The following is a 21210-nucleotide window of genomic DNA, read 5'->3' as shown; positions in this document are numbered from 1 at the left end:
TACTATGCCACTTGATCCGCTTTCTTGCTTTCTTCCTTGTGCCTTTTGACTCAATCTGGTGAATACAACAAAGAAAATCCTTGAGAAAAATATTAACAAACAATAATTAGTTGACATAGAATTTGTACTCTCATCCCCACATTAAGGGTTAGGATTAAGAAATTTGATGGGAGGATTGTGAGGAGATGCGCTCTAATGAGTAATACTCTTCTATTGACACATCAAATATACTGTTGATATGGAAGCTTACTTCAAAATATATTGATATTTTGTCTTTTATGAATCTATTAATCCCACGTTTTCATTCAAAATTTGCATCTACAATTCTTTTTTGCAGTGTAAGGTTAGGAATGTCATTCTATCAAACTACAGCTTCTTCAATAAACCTTCCATGAAATGTAATAAATTTTCCAACTCCGTCTCATTTTATCTCATCTCATCATTATAATTTTTTTAAATTTTAATATAAATATAATAAATAATTTAATTTTTTTTAATTTTAAAATAATAATAATATTAAAAAATAATATTCTAATAATATATTTTTATAAGATTAAATGATGGAATCAATTATATTTTTTTTCATAAGAAATATTTTAGTTATAAAAAGATTAAATTCATATTATAAAATTATTTTTTTTTTTAAAGCGGATTTAACTTATCTTTATAACTGTAGCACATGTTATGATCAGAAGATTAATGATATTCTTTTTATTTATTTAAAAATCTATATCATTATAATTGAGGTAAGTGCTTGACTTCATTAAAAATATTAAATTATTTTATTTAAATTGTAAATTATACGAATTATTTCACCCGTCTCCTTCGAGTTCGAACTTCGAACCCCTTCTCTTCGTGTACTCCCGACAAGCATCAAACTCTTTCTTCGTAAACTCCCGACACGCAGCAAACTCCCTTCACTTGCCGTCCGGTACCGTCCATGTTGTACCGACTGTAAGTACAATAAAGGGTATGATAGCGTCCTGCAGAGCAAGTTTGGTTTCTCCCAGAGAAGGTATTCGAAGATTTGCGATGGAAAATAAAGCTCGGAACAAGGGTTATGTACATTATGACCATACCGATCCTTGCAGATATGAAAGGTGGACTGCCAGGTACTTCCCCTGTCATTTCATCATTTTATGGATCTTTAGATGTTTCTCAGCTGAGAAATCGCTTGAAGTTTGGGTTATTTCTTTATTTTTTGCCTAGGGAAAGCTACGAATTCATGCACACAAGGCCTTGGCAAGAAGTCGTCGATTTTTATTCAAATTCAGTGAACGGGCGCGCATCAATATTGTCCGCATTGTTTGGGATTGAGGTGGGTTGCTATTAGATTCCGATTTGTTGCAATAGTCAAAATTTGTTTTGATTTTCGTTGTGGGATTATGCATTTTCGAATTCAAAGCTGGTAAATATTCCCTTTTGATTGATTGGGAGAGAATTGTGCTGGTAATTGACTAATGATTATCTAATAGAATTAGTTAGTTTATATATTTATTCTCCAGAACTTTCTCCACAGACACATCGTGTTCATAATGATGCTGAAATTCTAGAGGTTTCTGATAAAACTGAATTGGAGAGTGTTTCCGCTGAAGATAGGACTGGGAGATGGGCAAGATTAACATTCAAAATTGTTCTTTCATATCACGGGGGTTCTTTTGATGGTTGGCAAAAGCAGCCGGGCTTGAACACTGTCCAGGGGTAAGTTGTTTTCCTTTTAACCTGCGCAATTTGGTCAAATTATTAGCACAGTGCAGAAATACTCCACGTACTGTTTATTTTTGGCTTTTGAGAAGAGGGTATTCCTTATTATATAACATGATGTTTAAACTGGTTTTTTTGTGATTTTTGTTGGTCATTGCAATGCTTGTAGTCTTGCATTGTTTTTTGGGTTATAGGAACAAATGGAATCACCCCTTTTACTATACCTTTTGTATTAGGAACTCTCTAAAGTGGTGGTTTTCTGCCTCTGAAAGTGTTGACAAAATTTTCATTCATTATTACGTAAAAATGCTGCCTAATTCTTTGTTTTTGGGTGCTTCAATCTGCATTGCGTAGAATCTTTCTTCATAAAAATTTACAAAATGAATTGGAATCTGGAATCTGCTTTGCTGACTCTCATAATTTTTATCATACTCTTTAGTACAGTTCTTTACTTTTGACAGTGTAATAGAAAGATCTCTCTTTAAATTTGTTGATGAGAGGAAAGTTCAATTGCTGAAAGACAAAGGTTTACCCGTAGAAGGCAGTGTTGTTGTTGCTGGGCGCACAGATAAGGGAGTCACAGCTCTTCAACAAGTTTGTGCTTTTTGTATGTTTTTATGGCATTCTTCTTATTCAGATGCCTTAATTTTTAGCACTCAAGTTGTTATTGATACATTAGTTATATAAAGGTTACTGTGTTGGCCGTTTGCTTCTCACACTCCAATTTCAAATTAATTTGAATTATTAAACGATTATAATGTGAAGGTGAAGCTAAGAATGGAGTTCCTACAATGTTGCCCTTAAAACATAAATTTAGTCTTAATAAACTTTTTTATGATTTTCTCGTACTGATTACTCGCTCGAAAACTATTGTTAATATAAGAGGGAGAATCAGAGGGAGGAACAAACAGAATGGGGCTTCAAGGCAGCATGCTTTGGAAGCCCTTAGTAGAATCTAAAGCTCGCAGGCCCCTGGTGGTGCATGTTGTTGACCTTGATGCTGTGGACAGCTTTTCCACTTTTGTGTTCATTTTGTTATGGTCATGGTGTTGGTTACTGCTGTTTATGCCAGATTTGGGTGGCTGGTGCAGTTTATGCCTCACTCCTGTCAGTGGACTGCAGGCCGTGTTGTTGAGGGCTCAGGTGATAGAAAAGCTCAAGCTTCTCCTTTCTTGCTTAGCTTTTTGTTCTCATTATTGGATATGGTTGGATGGTTAGCCTACATGTAGAGCTGCTTTCTATTCCATTTTTGTTTGGTTCAACTCCAGTAGTGTTTGTGTTTCTACTGAGTTGTGCTTGCACTAGCAGGTTCCCTGTGATGGAAATGCATGTTAGACATGAACTCAAAACTTTATGAGTGTAATTAGAGTAGGAATAATGAAGGTTCAGCTTGAATAGCATCATGGTTGCGTCTTGATGGTGCTTGAGATGTGCATCTTGTTGGTTGGGTTGTTTGAGGAGATGCTAAGCAATCCTAGTATGGCTTAGGGACTTTTTTTTTTCAGATTTATTTCTTCATAGTGAGGTGGCAAGGGGGCTATGGGATGAGATTGTTAGCGGGACTGGACTCACATGGATGCTGCCTAGGAGGGTTGTGGATCTTCTTTCATGTTAGATAGGCCTCACCTACATTCTGCGGCTATATGGAGAATGGTTCCTTGATGCCTCATGTGGTGCATTTGGCTTGAAAGGAATGATCGGAGCTTTGCTGATAGGGAGTGCTCTTTTGATGAGCTTAGAAGTTTCTTTTTTCATTCCTTGTTTCTTTGGGCTTCTGTCATTGTACTCAATGGATCTAGTCTTCATGGCTTTCTTGTATCATTTTCTAGTTTCTAACTTGTAATAGGTGTTCCCTTTTGCATACTACCTATGTACTTGGGCAATGCCTCTTTACTTGTTTTAATAAAATTTTATCTTATAAAAAAATGATGGTAAAGTTTAGGAAGAGTTGGGGTTTTGGTTTTATGAATGATGGTAAAGGTATTTAAACGTTTGGGAATTCAGTGTTTCTGAAAAGAAAATGGAAAGGGTAGAATTCAGAGAAGATGTTAATGTAGATGTTATTAATCCACTCTCCTATTCATCCAGTTTTTCTGAGGGGAGCATTATTAATCCAGTTTTTCTGAAGCCCTTCAAATGGAAAATACACTAGCAACCCACATTAATGTAGATGTTATTTCTTGATAAGCACATTAAAAAATTTTCCTCTATTTTTGGGGCATCAAGGTATGCCTCAGGCCTAGTATATCAATCCAAGAATTACGCCTCTTGGAGATAATGTTTGACCTTTATTGGGGATTACGGAATAATAAAAAACGAAAAGTGACTGTTATCTCTGTCCTACAAATTTTCATTGCTTGTATCTATCTTTAACTCCTAACTTGTAATTACGTGTTCCGTTTTGTATACTTCCTGTGTACTTGGGCTATGCCTATTTACTTGATTCAATAAAACTTTATATTACTTATAAAAAAACAAATTCTCGTTGAAACAGTCTTCTTTGGTAGGAATGCTGTTGATTAAATCATGTAAATCTTTGGGCAATGTTTGATAAAAATATTCTTTCTTTTGTGCTCTACATTTTTGAAGCAATTGCTATTTGGTTGATTGTTCATGAGTAGGGAATTGGTCTTTTTGGATTGGAAGAACTTTATGTAGCTTTTTCTCCACAAGTAGAGCAGTTGGTTCTGGGACTCGGGAGATTAATAGTTATTTATATTTTTGTCAGCTTTTCTCATTTCACTCTGATTGTTGCTGACGTTATACTTGTCATGCCTAGCTACTTGGAGAAAGGATATAAAACCTCGAGATATAGAAGAGGCCATCAACGGTGCAGTGCCGAGAAATCTTATTGTCAGATCTGTTTCTGAGGTAAAGTTTTGTTCTGATTTGACAAAAAACCAAGCTAATATTGGAAATGAAATTTGTATTTGTGATTTGATTTCTTCAGTATTTGTTGTGCTTGAAATTTGATCTTTGTTAGCATTGCACATCTCTCTCATTCAATACTAGTTGCACTTATATTGGGTGCTTCTTGCTGTAGGTCTCACGCAGCTTCCATCCAAATTTCTCTGCCAAATGGAGGCATTATTTTTATATCCTTCCATTTAATGATTGGGAGGGTGGGGAGCAAGGTAGTGAGAGTGGGCAGGATGCTGAGAATTTTAGATGTAATGAAAATACAGATGAGCAGAGAATTAGATGCGATGAATGCAATGTGGACACTGTTGAAGACTTAATTAATGATTACAAGGATGATCATGAAAATGGGAAGAAACCACAAACATTCAGCATAATCAGGGTTAACCAACTTCTGCAGCAGCTAGAAGGAAAGCTATTGTCCTACAAGATGTTTGCACGTGATACCAAAGCTTCGAGAAACGTGTAAGCATTAAAAACTCAGGTTGTTCTTGGTTCTTTTGTTTCTGTGAAAGCTGGGCCTATTTACATGATTAAGGTCAACAATGGTGTTGGATCATCTCTTAAGAATATCTTGCCAGATTTCTGACCGTCACACTGAGACTTAATCAGATTCCGATACTGGAGAAAAATAACCTCCTAGAATTATGATCATATCTTTTCTTATCCTGCCACATGGCCCACATGCCCTCTTAACCAGTTTATATCCATGTTTTGGGTTACCTTGACGTATTAGCAGGAATAGCATGCCAACTGTAGCGTGTTTAGAAGTCTTGAGGATAAGCTAACAAAACAAAGGAAAAAATGGTTTGGTTCTTTTTTTACTATAATGTGAACTGCATATTCTTTTGTAGAGAGAGAGGGAGAGGGGGGCGGTGGGGAAACATAGTGTCTTACTAGATTTACTGTTTACTTGGGTGGGACTTGGAATCATATCACACGATTGTATATGCATCTTCGTTTTGAAATGGTGTAGGTTCATAACATTTTATTCTCTGTTGCAATGAAAGAACATGTATAGGATTGCATCCGTAACCTGATGCTGTCCTTGCCAACCTAAATTTGTTGACCTATTGTTTAAATCCTCTTTGGATAATGTTATTGTATAAGCTTTAGAAGTCCCTCTTTTTTGTTAATGCACCTGACCTGATCTGAGTTTCTCAGGACTAACTTGTCAAAAAAAAAAAAAAAGCTCTGCACTCAGAATAATTGAACAGATTCTGTAGAATTGCTAGCATGTTTTCGTCTTAGTTTCCATCATTTTACCTTCTATTTCAGTGGTCCTCCAACACAGTGTTTTGTCTACCATGCTCGAGCAGCAGTAGCCCGCCTGCCATGCTCTGTAAGCTTTTTCTACTTTGCCTCTTGTAATTTTGTTTTCCCTTGAAAATTGTTTTGACAGAAATACAATTTTCATAAAAAAACGCAAAAGGCACAATCCAAGTACAATTTTTCCATTGAATCTTATTACCATTTTCTTGTCGTTTACTGTTGTTTGAGAAAGAATGAAAAAAGAAAAATACAAAAGAGTGTGGCAGCTCGGTTGACGAGCTTTAAGTACACAGTTATTATTCCAGTATGATGCAGCATAGAAGCATTCCAAATCACTGCTTGAGCTGAACTTGAAATACTTTTTTGCTTGCCCACTCTGTATCTAATGTTTTTATGCAAGCTTAGATGTTTATTTTTACTTCTGTCTTCAGATTTTCTACTTTTTGTTGTTATTTTTTCTCTTAGCTTTTATTTTTGTCATTTCAGTTTTACGTCAAGTTTGTCTTCTGCGGTTCAAATGTATCTCTTGGCTTTTTTCATCGTTAGTTTTATGGAAATCTGATACTCCCATTAGATGATAGGACTTGGATACTCCATAATTTTGTTGCGTTTGGACTTGGTTGTGACATTTTAACCACTACACTGAATTTAGACATTCGTGTTGCTTGTACTGTTGTATTTTTGTAGGATCATGGGGAAGGAAGAAAGGTTATGTGTGTGGAGCTGGTTGCTAACCGCTTCTTACGCAAGGTAATTGTTTTAAGTTAATATCATGCTAAGAAATATGTGGCAAAATACTTATCAAAAGAAATATGTGGCAAAGTGCATGCACTGGGAAAGATTTATTGCTGAGAGGGTATCATAATTTCCTGTCATTGATTTCCTTTTCCATCATACTCTTAAGGATGTGTTAAAACTTCCAATGATAATCTGGAATAAACATGTCAGACACATTAACATTGCTTTTATGCAGGTAAGTTACAGTAATGGGTAATTTTTCTGGTTTGAGAAATAATTCAATCAAAGGTTCATAAAAACTAAAGTTTTTTGTACAGAGACTCTTTTTGTGAAAATACGGGCTAATTGCTAAAGTTTCTAGTTTGTGAACTGGTTCAAATTAAAGGTTCTAAAATGCTTGGAGATTATTGTTACACTTTTGGGCCTATTTCAAAATTACCCAATGTTTTAGTTGAGGTCAGTTTACTAATTGGAAGAAACTCTAGCACAAATAACAAATACCTGTAGTGAAAATGTTCCAATTCCTTGTGGTGGCCGTGTTTGCTGCTTGAATCTCAGTGAATTTTCCATGCTTACTGGTTTCTAATCAGTTCATTTACTTCAATTTTTTTCCCTTTTTTTAAAAAAAAAAAGATTTTTCTTCATATTCATATCACCATTGTCCTGCTATTTTCTGGTTATCTTGCTGGATGCTGGAAGTCTTGGGGTTTATTGCATCTCATTGTGACTGACTTGGTCAGAGGCTAACTATAACTGTCAGATGGTTAGAGTGCTTGTGGCAACATCGGTAAGGGAAGCAGCTGCAGGTGCAGATGAGGATGCATTGATAAAGCTAATGGATGCTACTTGCAGACGTGCCACTGCTCCCCCAGCACCCCCTGAGGGACTATGTCTTGTTGATGTAGGATATGCAGAGTTTGATTCGCAATACTGTCTCATTCCAAAGGACTGAGTTTAGTGTCATTGCCACATGGATCTAGCTTTAGATCTGGATTAGTTGATACCATACACACATATGCGTATTTGGTTTTAAGGGGAATTTCGTCTCTGGTGTTTCTGTATTGTAGATCTGCATAGTTGTGCTTTAGTCCTCTACTGCATTATCTGGCTGTTGATTTTTGTTGCTGCTAGTTGGAATCCTTCTTGGTGTACCGTATTGCAGATCTGCCTAGTATCTGGCTGTTGGCTGTGCTGTTTTGCATTGCAGATCTGTCTAGTCTGGATCCTCTTGGAGTACTACTACAACTTTTTGCCACAGCAAAGCCATGGCATGGAGCAAAATTTTGATTATAAGCATTGAAAGAAACTCAACCAGTCTTATCGAGTTTACTATTATTCCTACTTCATCAATGAACATCAAGAGAAATGTATCATGCAGTACTTCTTAAAGAGTATCTTTATTATTATATTTTTCTGCTGCTTGGTTTTACTTTATGAGACAGGAAAACAGAGAGTTCTGAACTTTTGGAAATAGACAATTTCATCCTAAAAGATGATTTACCAGCATTACAAGGAAATTTCCACAAACAGAAACAAAATGAAAAGAGGTGGTAGTACTTGTGTCATCTTTGAAGATACCTTTTCCACCATATCAACCTCCTTTCTTCGCTCAGAAAACACCATTTTTTTTTTTTTTTTCCCAGGGAATGCATAAGTTCTCACACAATTACTTACCAGCTTCGCTTGTTTTGTTCAATTATCACATAAATTGGTTTAATAATAACAACTCTATCCGCAGATAAATGGATTCCCAGATTTCAGAGGAATGAGTTGAAAGTGAATTGAAAGCTCAAAAAACCTTTTCACGAATTTTGTTTTCATAATTTTATTACATCAAATTATCAAAACTTCTCGGGACATAAACGTGGTGCAGTATGCCTACGAAGACAACATATACTGGGTGGAAATAGCCGATCTTGTAAGCAGCTGCGGGTTTTCCACTGATCTCAAAGTCCTATGTATCAAAAAACTGAAATTAAGCATCTTTTTTGTACAATAGCTTGTTAAGATTCTATGAACAATCAGACCAGCATTTGTCAATAATTCCAAAAGATTTGATCCTGCCGGCATTGTTTTTTGAGATATACTGCAATCAGTTTCCTGTAATTCCATTCCCTCGGACTTTTAAACTCCAAAAATGCCTCTGAGCTGGACTGAAAGTCCCCTTTACCCAAAGCCTCAAACACAAATGGATCTGTTAATAGTAGTGGAGAATCATCCAAGTTCATTTTGTTCAAAGCAAAGTTTAAATTTCTCCCTAGTCCTTTATCAATATATGCATCAACAAAACAACCATAAGTCACAAGATCAGGGCTGATTTGTTCATGTCTCATGTGTTCAAGGCTAAGATGGAGATCCCATAACAAAGACATTCTTGAAAAAGCGAGACACCGGATATTAAATGTGTTGAGATCAGGATGAAATCCAGCTTCAACCATTCTCACAAATTCTCTCTGCAAGGTTTTCATTTTAAAATTGGCAGCATAGGATAGCAGCAGAAGGTTCCATATGAGATTTCCGACATTAGTCCGAGCAAGACCCACATCTCTCAGGAACTCACCTAATTTGTAGAACTTCCTTTCCTTAATATATGCAAACGATATTGCCCTGATTCCTTCTTTTTCTAATAAAAGTCTAGACCTTTTAAGGCGACCGTAGGCATTCTCCATCTCTCTCAGAGAACCAAAGATACTATAATATCTAATAAAGGCGTTACCAGTGGAAGAATCTATAATATAACCCCTAGAAACCATTTTCTTCAAAGTATTTTCCATCAATTCAAGCTGTCCTCCTTTTCCAAAGCAAGAAATAGCCAGTGAGTAAACTTCAGGTAACAAATTAAAATCTCTTGAACTTACCTGATCCACAATTTTGGCTACATCATCAAACTGTTCCATCTTCCCATATGCATCAAATAGCTCTGAAACTATTTGAATACTTGGCACAAAAGAACTATTTATTATTTCCTCCCAAATTGCCTGTGCTTGCTGAAGAAGGCCATTACCTGCATAGCATAGCATCAGAGCTGACAATGTAGAGTTGCCAGGCAGAAAACCTTCAGATTTCATCTCAAGTAAAAGCTCTTGAGCTAGATGAGGCATTCTTTTTCGACTCAAGTCTTGTACTAATGCAGCACAAGCTGCATCACTATCCTTTTGATCAAAACCTCGGTCTTGCTTCCACTGCCGGATTATCTGTTCAAAAGCACACCCAATTGTCAAAGCTAATAATTATGAAAAATGTGCACTCACAAAACAGTTGTAACACAATGTCAAATACTCAGGGGACCCGCTGTTTAATAGAGGCTGCTTATGAGAAGTTAAGACGAGATTTGTTGAGTTGATACATGATATTTCATATGGCACTAGTGTTTACACAGCTAGATCATTTTCTCGTTACGAAGCACATCAAACCATTTTAAGAGTTTTCACAACTGCCTGCAATGAATAAACTTTGGAAAAATATATTCCCTCTCGAGGAAAAGATTGATTGCACACCAAAAGAAATATCGGACATAGTGAAAATAAAAAAATTACAGTTACATGGAAAAACACTACAAAGCATATTCACATGACTCCTCTTAAAGAGAAGCCCTTGAATCATTCCACAAACCAATATTTAGTTTCAAGTGATCAATGTTTAATATTTTTTTTTGTTTCTGACAACATTAAATAGACTAAGAAAATGATGCAAAACAAATAGCGGAATATTATATGTTTTCCCGCTAACGTAGAAAGTCAAAATAAAAGCCAGCAGATACAGTTGGCCATACACTTCATCATACTAAATTCCCAGCATGGTACACACTGAAATTTATGAAGAAAAAAAACAAATCTTAAACCCCCATATATCTTCTACAGTTTACAAGACTATAATAATCCCAGAATTACCAAGACCCAATAAAGCATTATAGATCAGAGCTGTTCAAACTTTTCACATAAAAGAGAATCCTGCCATTTACTACGCTGACCATGCATACCTTGCGAGCTAAAGCTCGATTATCTGAGTCTCTCCAACGGCAGAGAACATTTGGACGAACCGTCTTCAAAGTACGCCTAGGGCGCGGAGGAGGAAGTGTAGGCGTAGCAGCGAGAAGAGACTGAATTTCCATTACCTGAGCAAGAGAGAAGCAGTGTGAAGAGAGAATGGATGTGTTGGAGAGGAAACCACTCGGCCCAATAAGACTGGACATACAATGGGTTAACCCAAAATGTGACATATATAATCGAATTTATTGTTGTCTGACTAAATATAAAGTCAAAAAAATATTATTTTTTAAAGAGGAGTGTTGCAGTCCAAAGAAATTATATAAAAAGTTCAGAAAAATTCTATAAAAGTAATACAATAAATTACGTGTTTTTAAGTGATTTATTAAATTTATTTTATAATAAAAATAATTTTATAATTTGATTAATTATGTCAAGCCACATCATTTTAAATAATTCCTTTGTAGTTAGAGAATTTTCTTTTTTAAAATCTTAAAATCCTTACTTATATAAGTTGATATATTATATTTAAGTGATTTTTATTCAATTAATTGACTGATTTAATCCGCTTAAAGTGTATTACATCAACTAGTATGATTAAAGAGACAAATTTCAAAATGAAGAATAATATTATTCATTAAATTTATTACGATAATCTATAAAAAAAATATGTATTGAGTACAATATTACGTGAAAAATCGTTTTTTTTTTTTTTTTTGTGTTTTTCTTCACAATAATAAAAAAGCTGTTCTTTCTTACAAAAAAAAGAGTAATATTAGATACAGTCTTAGAGTGTACAAACTTAACACTCCATTTAAAAAATAGTAAGACTCATTATTAAAAATTAAATTTTTTTTATATGAATATTATATTTACCTGTTTTTTTTAACAAGTGCGTAGAACTTGTGAATCTTGAGAGTGCACAAATCATTTCACATCAAGAAATAGATTTTTCGTGCTAATATTTTTTCATTGAAAAAATAATCATTATTCATCATTTCCATAAGTGCTTCTATAAAATCTCTAGCAATGCAGATAAAATGGCTCGCAATCTTTTGATAGGTACTTAAATATAATATATCAACTTATATAAGTAAGGATTTTAAGATTTTAAAAAAGAAAATACTCTAACTATAAAATGGCTCGCAATCTTATTAAGCATTAGCATTAGATTATGCAAATGTCAATGTATAATTTACATAATATGACATGATTTTACATTTGGTTATTCAACTCAAAATTTATTCTCATATTGGATTATCCATATATTAGTCAAAATAATAATAAAATATTTAACATTTAATAATATTTTTTTTTTTTCAATTTTTTTGTTCTATTAATCTTTTTTCTAAATTAAGAGCTACATGGAAATATTGATGTCATACAATCACCTTCCAAATTCAAGGCATTTCACTGGAGGATGGCAGATTAGAATGTGCTATTGGTATGTAATCTTAATTTTTGTTCAGTTAATTTAGCAGTAATTATATGAACTGAGGGAAAAAGGAAAGAAGCAGCCCATAAGATATAAGGGCATATGAATGGAAGTAGAGATTGCATAGTAAATCTAGCTTGCTTGGCATGTTTATGCCCGATATTGGTTGCAGCAAGAGGGGCAGGCAGGCGTGTGGGCGTTCCTCAAATTTCATTCCTAGGTACTACAGGACATTGCATCTGGGAAATTGTTAATGAACCGCATTAGCTAGCAAACAATGCTTGCAGTCGTTATATACATAAGTCCACAAGATCCAATATGAAGTTTCATTAACAGTAGTGGTACAAATTCATTATATCAGCTTATGTTTTAAGAGCAGAGTCATCCTATAATGCATATCATGTTAACTTCAAGATTACAGCCGATAAATATGGAAATGTATGCCATATTAAAGTGATCACTGCAAATAAATAGGAAAATTCATTTGTTCAACAATCACTGCCTGCAATATGTACAGACACCATTTTTAAAAGGTAAGCTTTCCAGCCATGTCAAGAAACTGACCAATCCCAACAGAGACAGCTAAAAATTTTCTTATGAAACTCCAAACCCACTACGCCCACCAAAACCCAAAGACCCAAAATTCAGATTACGCCATTTTCTTCACAGTTCCATATCAACCAAAAGGAAAGTCACCAAAAAACCCACAAAACAAAAGAAAGTTGAGAGAGATAGTACCTTTATAATACAGAAATGGCAGAAGAGCAAAGAGCTGAAAACCCAAACCGGTTTAAGACTAGAGTTTTTCCTTCTCCCCTTTTAAACTACGCGAACCCAGCCAGAGAAGATAAAAGTAGAGAGAAGGAAAGAATGCACGGGGGGAAAAGACTTTCCCGCTTTCTCTATTTTTTATGGTCAGTGATCCAGAGGCGCTCGCGAAGGCACTCTCCATTGAAGTTCGACTTCTCTTCCCACATTTTGTAATCCTAAACACTACGAACAAAATAGATCGAGAGAGAGAGAGATGGAGATGGAGTTAAGGAATGAAAGGGAAGGTGGTGCTGCGACGGGAAGGTGGTATGGAGAAATGACAGGAAGAAAGGAACGAAGGGAGAAGAAATGGAGGGAAAATATCGCGGGAGGAAGAAAGGGAAAATGCGTGCGGTAGAGGAGTATCGAAGGAAAGAAAATATTAGCCTCGATTTGCATTTTCCTCGTTGGATTTGCATCCAATGCAACATGAGGACGCTCTTAAAAGGGCTTTCGCTCAGAATCTTTTAGAGCCTCTCTCTTCAATGGGTATCAATGGGTATCAATGGGTTGGTGGCTCTTCTGATATATATAATAGAGTAATTCTTTATTCAGGCTGACTGGTTTTTTATATCAATAACATATATAGAAAATAATTTAAAATATGTAAATTATTTCTCCATATAATATTTATTTGCTCAGTGGGAAGAGGCAAAAAAAAAAAAAAAGACTTCTCTAACAAAGCCAAGATGACCCATTGCAATCACTACTCAAGTTTTCATGATGGGCAAGCAATGAAGTTTTCTTCTATTGTAAGATTTTGAGGGAGATTCATACACAAGTCCGAGGTGGAAACTCATGTGATCTGATGATTTCTCCAAAGATGTTGCAAGACAATGCTCACCTACCAGTTTGAGGCATATATGCATTAACTTTTTTATGGATCATGACAAATATATGCTCTAAAATAAACCTTATTACTTCAAATCTGTTGAGGCAGAAATACAAACAGCATGCCCTTTTGATGGGGGCAAAACATCTTGTAATTTTTTCATCATCTGGTGGAGTGTACTCAACTTGTCCATCTCACCTGTCTCCAGCAGAGATCTTTCCAACATCCGAGACACTGCCTCGCTTATATGCCTCCCTCTCTCCAACACTTGTTTGGAGCAGTCAAATGCTTCGTGCACCCTCCCACGGGAACACAGTCCTGTCACCAAAAGATCCAATGCATGGCCATGAGGACAATAGCCATTTTTTATAAGGTAATTCCACAGATTCAAACCCAAATCAAGCCGGCTATTCTCACAGAAAATCTTCAATAACATAACCACTGTTCGTGTTTGGGGCACAAAATTTCTCTCAACCATCTTGTGGTATAGCTCACAAACGCCCTCGATGCCTTTTGACCTCATCAATCCTAAGAAAATGATATGATAGGTCATACTATCATGCTCAAAATTCTTCTCTTCCATCTCATTCATCAAAGCTACAGCAGAATTCACATCTTTCGATCTAACAAGGGAACTCATCAAAGCATTGTAAGCCCCAGTATCAGGGTGCAAGTTCCTCAAAGTAATTTCTTCAAATAATTGCTGTGCCTTGATTTTATTTCGAACAATCCCAGCTCCATGAATCAGAGTAGTAATTGTTTCTAGAGTAGGAAAGCAATTCACCTGTTCCATTTCTTCAAGGAGTCTCAAAGCATCACCAAAGCAACCTTTCTTACAGTAAGCATCGATTCTAATATTGTAAGTTATACTATTTGGCTTAAAGCCTCTCTGAACCATTTCATGGTAGAGTAATTCTACTGCAGTAACATCACCCGCTTCCTTGAACCCCAAGAGTAAGATATTCATGGTCTTGGTATTGGGTGGAAATCGAGAATGCATCTTTAGGAACACTGACCGTGCCTCCTTCATCTGCCTCTGTGTGCAAAATGCTTTAAGTAGTACATTGAACTCATCAGTATCAAACTTCCTGCCAACAAATATATCATTCTCCATTCTCAGAAATGCATCCAGGGTATCTTCAAAAGATTGGAACTTTGCAATTTTTGACAACATGATACTCATTGACTTGAGGGTAAGCAAGGAAGGATGTCTCCGCCTGATTTCTTCCATCAGTTCCCAAGCTTTATCAAAGTATCGCATCCGTGCAAGGATGTGGAGCGTTTTTTCAAAAGCATCTGCACTTGGGCAGAACTGTGAATCGTGGAGGAAAAATTTGAAGAATTCAAGTGCTTTAAGACCATTGGAGTGGGCTGCAAATAGACGACCCAGAACATTCTCCACAAAGGTGTTGGAAAGGACATTGAGAGGAATGTATTGGCGAAGGGTGGGATGAAGTGGTTGATCAGGAAATGGATGGTCGTTAATTATTCTGACTATGCTGTTGATTCCAATTTTATCTTCTGTGGATATATTTGAGCAATTGGATGATATGAAAGCAACACTCAGCAAAGAGGTGAGCTTATGAGGTAAGTGAGAAATTTGGTTAGATCTCCTTTGTCTCATCCAGAGGAGCATTCTCTCTTTCTAGAATGTAAATTAGCAACAGCAACTCCACCAGCACTTGCAGTTCTATTTGTGGTGGCAATGCTTCAATGAACTCGATACTCTGGTTATCCAAACAAACAGGAGTAAGATATTTTTTTTTTTTGATAAGTAGACAGGAGTAAGATATAAGAGCATTAGCATTGAATTATGCAAATGCAAATGTAAAATTTGCATAATATGACATGATTTTGCATTTGGCTATTCCACTCAAAACTTATTCCCACATTGGATTATCCATCTATTACTCAAAATAATAATAAATTATTATAAATTTAATAATAATTTTTTTTCAATTTTTTTTGTTCTATTAATTTTTTTTTTTTTTAAATTAAGAGCTACATAGAAATATTAATGTTATACAATATGAGACTTGGATAAAGACGTGGATGGGTCTTGGAGTGCAGCAAATAAATTCTAAATATTTAATACAACAACATTGAAAAAACACCTGTCTATTACTTATATAAAAAAAAAACACCTGTCTATTACATTTTCACCTCAAAAAAAAAAAACCACTGAGAAAAACACAAGTCATCACTAATGTTCAACACATTTCAGCCCATCACAAAAATATACACACCTCCAAAAGTCAGCCCATCACAAAGGTCATGGTGGATATGAAGAAGGTTTTGCTTTGGAACTTATTTCAAACATAATGTCACTGTCATATTCTCATGATCAGTACAACCAACCAGTAAAAGTTGCCTTAAATCCCCCCATGCTATCTAATCTAATCTAATTAGCCCAACCCATGTAATTATTGGGGCTTAATTATGTTTATAATGGCATCAGAATTAGCCCAACCCATGTGCATATATTTGCAGGACACACTAATATAAAACTAAAGCATTTTAAAACCTTCTATATATGGATGTAGGTGCATACAAACCTACACACATATATCTGTACGTGTTTGTATATATATATATGTACATGTGTATGTATTAATAATGTGGTTTTCTATTTTAGTACTTGCTTTAAATCAATTAAACCTCTTTTGTTTTCATCTTTGATTGTCAGGAAGTTGAAACAGTCTATACCCATCATCAGAAAACAGTAATTGTAGATGCTGATGCAGGTCAGCATAAAAGAAAGATCATGGCATTTGTTGGAGGTCTTGATTTATGCATGGGCCGATATGATACTCTAATACATCCTCTTTTTAGTACTTTACAAACAGTGCACAAAGATGACTACCATAATCCTAACTTCACGGTAAATGATTCAAATAATTTATCAAGAACACTTATTGAATTTGCATTAGTTTTGCATTAATTTATCAATAAATTAACTTCCTCAATAGCACTTCACCTTCACAAAGACCACTTCACTGCACTCTCACTCCAACTTCACAAAGACCAAGCAGAAGTAATACAAATGAAAATAGTCAATTAGAATTGCTTGAACTGAGTAATAATTATCTATGAATACAGAGTATACGTATATTCATTAATCATGTGCCCAAGAGGCTTCAAATAAATCAATGACTGTCACAACGAAATTCTATGAATTTAGATATTCTCAAAATAATAACGACCTCAAACAAAAACCAAAGGCTTCTGCCCTGCACTCCCTCTCTGTAAAAAGCTATATAGATCTTCTCCTAGTTCCACCGTTTTAGAAACCATGTTTGCTATCACAACAGAATGTGGGGCAAACTCAAAAATTGCTCAAAAATAACTCAGAGATCTCTTCTTTTGCATCATCAAGTCGGTACCAGGATTTACTACCTCAAATCAGCAACAAAAATACATTAAAATAATTGCCTGAAATCAAGCTCGCACCCCCCCCTTCTTGAAAAGATTCAAATAATTCAAAGAAACAGATTGTAATGTAAATGTGAACTCACACTGAATAAATCGCGAGTATTTACAACCAAATCTGACATATCTGAGCCTAATGAACCAAAGAGAACACCAGAAGCAACAAGCAAGAAAACAAAAACAAAGTACATGCCTTCTTTTCTTTTCTTTTTTTCTCGTCCTTACAATAAATTTAAATCGCTTTTATTTTCCAATACCCAGGATAAGAAAATAAAAATGGATGAAAATACAAGCGCATTGATCTTATGGAAGTATATAGCAAGCAAAACAAAATAAAAATAAAAAGGACACCCAAAAAACAGTACAGCATAAAACGAGTTGACGTACTTTAGCTGGAAAAGAGGAACACCCTTCTGTAGATCCAAGGAGAAGATTACTTCATGCCCAGCCACAAAGTTGAAGCTCTCTGTATCTCACTCTAACTACAAGATCCCCTCCCAAATGCCAGAAAAGGCTCAGTGTGTCTCTGGCTAGTGACTGTGCGACATGTATTTCCCAAAATAATCTCAAATGCCAAAAACAGAAATGAAGCAAAGAAAATCAGGAAGAAAAGCACACACGCACCTGGGAGGATTTTGTGAAATCCTTCTTGGGGTTTCTGGACAATGGATGGAACGAAAATGGTGAAGAGGAGAAAAGAAGGAAGCTCGGTTTGGGTCCTTGGGAAACAGAATTTCGAGGGAAAAGGAACTGGCATTGAGGTTTCTATTCTATATTAAAAGCGTAAATGTAAAAAGCAAGAGTGTTTTTTCGTTTTCCTTTTTCTTCCTATTTTACCACTCTGTTTTACTCTTCCTCTTTCTGAATCTCGGCAACCTCGTGGCCCCATGGGTATGCTTTTGTTCTTTTTCTCTCTCAATCGAACATATATGAAATCAAATAATACACATTATACATGAAATCAAACCAAATCCATCCATAATCTGTAATCCACGTCTACATTTACAAAATAAAATCTCCTCAGACGATTCCAAATAATACAAACCAAACCAAATCCAAACCAATTCTGTAATGCATGTGTAGAACAAAAAAACAAAACAAAAAACAAAATTCGTTAGACAGTTCCACAAACAGGGTGGGTTTGATACATGTCTACATCTAAGAAACAAAAAATTGGCTCAGACGATTCCACAAACAATCGGTGGGTATGCTTCTGTAATACATGATTTCTTGGAGGGTATGCTACGGTAATGAGTCATGACTCCATTTGAACAAAAATACTTGCAGTAGAGCTTCTCCCCTACGATAACATACATTCATACATAAAATGCACAACGAAATGCTAAGAAAAGTTAATCCGAAAATTCATAAAAAGAATACAATCATTCGGGGATTGAGGAAAAGACCTGTAGAAATTTGTCTGGTTCCTCGACAAAGACTGTGGAAGAAAGACGGAAGAGCCGCGAGACTCGAGCTGCAACGGTGTTTTCGAAGTGGCGTCGGTGTCGATTGTCGGAGTGTAGAGACACTGGAAAATGGAGAGAGAATGACTGAGAGTAAAAAATGAGAGATGTTAGAACAGGGGTTTGATTTCACAGGGAAGGGGAGACCGGGTGAAGTGTAACCGGAAGTGGAATTACCGTTTATTCCCTCTGTTTCCAAGTTATTTACGAAAATGATATTTAAGTAGGGATCAGAAATCAATCTCATAGATTCCATACGATTACCCATACACAAAAAGGAACTAAATTCCCAAAAATAAATGAGAAAACAAAGACAAAGAAAGAACACCTCCTATATATCCCTGCATATCTTCCACAGTTTACCAGAATACAGAAATCCCAGGATTTTCAGTACCCAATAAAGCGAAATCAAAAAGGTACCATTTTCCACGCTAAACATGCATACCTTTGAGAGCTAAAGCTCGATTCTTTTAATCTCTCCGATGACACAAAACGGCGGGACTGCTCGTCTTCGAAGTATGCCTAAGGCACGAAGGAGGGAATCTAGCCGCAGCAGCAGCAGCTAGAAGAGACTGAATTTCCATTTCGAAATTGCCATTAGAGAGGGAGTAGCAAAGTGAAGAGAGTAGGGATGGCGTGGAGGGGTTTGGAGAGAAAGCAGGACCTTATTCAACCCAATAAGACATTTACAGGGCCAACCCAATGTTGTAAGGCCAAATGGGCCTTTGTTACAGACCCAAATTATAATTTAAAAAAGCCCATTAAAGACCATTTTCTTCTATATAGCATCTATTGTAGTGATGCATACAATGCACACACTACGTGAATGCATGTGATCCATTTATTTATTTTTTTCCTCTGCAAAACACAATCTCGGTCTCTCTCTCATCTCTTTCTCTCTCATTGTCTCTCTCTCAGTCGGATGGTAAATTAGACTTGAGGAAATGTGTGGTCTAGATGATACCACATCATGTATGCAAAATGGTTACTCCTAAACAGTAGCTGATATCTATATTTATTCTTTTCTTTATCCAAATTTTCTTCTGAGAGAAGAAAAACTTGTTCACGTTCAGCCCCCTTTTATATAACCTGTTAATAGCATGGTCTTTCCAATAAAAAATAAAAAAAAATAAAGAAAAGAAATTATAATTGACATTGGTATCTATGTTAATGATACGTATTCTCTTTCAGAATCTCAATACACCTTGAAAGGAGAAGGAAGTCTAGAATGCCAATAAGCGTCTCTTATTGAATTGCTTATTTAATGAATGATGGGTTCCTTCCCTTCCCTTGAAAGCATGAAAAGGCATGACAAAGGATCATTTTCACCATGATATTGGTATCCATGTGAAAAGAGCTCAAAATTCAATTCATTTAATTGGGAGTTTGTGAAACTAGCCAAGCTGGTTGATGGGGTCTCTCCATAAAAGCCATGACAAGGGAAGAAAGACATGTCCTATAGGAGAAGAAAGTGTCATAAACATGTACTAACTTTGTTTGTTTTCACAGTTCATCTCAATTAATCTCAACTGATCTCATCTAATCATTACAATTTTTTCAAATTTTCACACAAAATAAAATAAACAATTTAATTTTTTCAAATCTCAAAACAAAAATAATATTAAAAAATATATTCTAATAATATTTTATTCAAATTTTTAACTTTAATATCAACTCACGTCATTTCATCTTATCTCATATGCGAAAACAAACGAGACTAACCAACATGTTCCCTGGCCTGGACCACCATCATAATATGATATTCTAGGCCTAGAATCAAATCTTTTTTACTTTTCTTTTTCTCTTGGAATTCATCTATATATGATGATCATGGAGTATCAAACTCTTTCCCATTGTCCAAAAGAATCCATTAATGGTTAGAAAAAGGTAAATGAGATCTGGTCTCCTATATATTGATGAACAGGATGCATGTTCTTTGAAAGAGAGCAAACTAAAGAGTGGTGCCTTTCGGCTTAGTTAGTGGAAACCAGCCTTCTTGTGTTAGCTATTCTTTTAAAATATTAATAGTCATTTTGAGGCTGAGTGTAGCACTAACCCAAAATATCCCACTCTACCAGCTTTGATTCTTTGGCTTTCTTTATCAGGACTTCATAAAATTCTCTTTTGCTACCAAAGAAGAGAAAGCTAGCAGCACCACCTGACACTATTAATACAATTTGGTGCTATGTTAAAGGGTCTAATGGTTGATATAAGAGTTTTAAAACTGTTGGATACTAATTTAGTTGAATTTTAAACTTTTAAAATTTTAAATTTTGACCTGACGTCTATGGAGACCCGTCCTATACAGTACACATTGAGGTCTCATTTGGCTATGCAGTTCAGATGAGATGAGATGTTTTATTAAAAGTTGAATAAAATATTGTTATAATATAATTTTTGTTTTGAGATTTGAAAAAGTTAAATCATTTATTATATTTTGTGTGAGAATTTGAAAAAATTGTAATGATTATATGAGATGAGATGAGATAGTTTAATTTTATGTAACCAAACCAGCCAAAACTTACTCTTGTCAATTCCATATATCATACAAAGATATTTCGATGTAATTTCTACATCACCTCCCTTCGTGACTCATACTCATCATATAGCGTATGCAATACG

The 21210-nt window shown here is 35.4% G+C and overlaps 3 protein-coding genes across 9 annotated transcripts; 1 reads left to right on the top strand and 2 right to left on the bottom strand.

Annotated features, from left to right (window-relative positions):
* Positions 1-806: 806 nt before the first annotated feature.
* Positions 807-7923, top strand: LOC108993165 (tRNA pseudouridine synthase A). The gene is made up of 9 exons (XM_018967957.2): positions 807-1112; positions 1210-1318; positions 1520-1701; positions 2166-2311; positions 4484-4575; positions 4748-5088; positions 5902-5965; positions 6583-6645; positions 7394-7923. Exons 1-9 carry the CDS (start codon positions 973-975, stop codon positions 7583-7585), a joined length of 1329 nt encoding a protein of 442 aa, XP_018823502.1. The 5' UTR covers positions 807-972; the 3' UTR covers positions 7586-7923.
* A 495-nt stretch (positions 7924-8418) lies between these two features.
* Positions 8419-13317, bottom strand: LOC108993166 (pentatricopeptide repeat-containing protein At3g42630). Its single transcript, XM_018967958.2, has 3 exons — positions 12793-13317; positions 10613-10747; positions 8419-9827 (listed from the first exon to the last, which is right to left on the bottom strand). The coding sequence occupies exons 2-3, from the start codon at positions 10742-10744 to the stop codon at positions 8670-8672; spliced, it is 1290 nt and encodes a 429-aa protein (XP_018823503.1). The 5' UTR covers positions 10745-10747; positions 12793-13317; the 3' UTR covers positions 8419-8669.
* A 445-nt stretch (positions 13318-13762) lies between these two features.
* LOC108993164 (pentatricopeptide repeat-containing protein At3g61360) lies at positions 13763-19241 on the bottom strand. 7 transcript variants are annotated; one of them, XM_018967952.2, is made up of 5 exons: positions 19034-19241; positions 18532-18675; positions 17750-18425; positions 17513-17662; positions 13763-15423 (listed from the first exon to the last, which is right to left on the bottom strand). In XM_018967952.2, exon 5 carries the CDS (start codon positions 15330-15332, stop codon positions 13782-13784), a length of 1551 nt encoding a protein of 516 aa, XP_018823497.1. In that variant the 5' UTR covers positions 15333-15423; positions 17513-17662; positions 17750-18425; positions 18532-18675; positions 19034-19241; the 3' UTR covers positions 13763-13781. The 7 variants fall into 7 exon arrangements, with proteins under 7 accessions (XP_018823497.1, XP_035541891.1, XP_035541894.1 ...); XM_035685998.1 differs by having other exon boundaries at positions 17513-18425; XM_035686001.1 differs by having other exon boundaries at positions 17750-18653.
* Positions 19242-21210: the final 1969 nt, after the last annotated feature.

Source organism: Juglans regia, chromosome 15, assembly GCF_001411555.2.
Source record: "Juglans regia cultivar Chandler chromosome 15, Walnut 2.0, whole genome shotgun sequence".
Lineage (NCBI taxonomy): Eukaryota > Viridiplantae > Streptophyta > Magnoliopsida > Fagales > Juglandaceae > Juglans > Juglans regia.
This window is presented reverse-complemented; position numbering and strand designations above follow the sequence as displayed.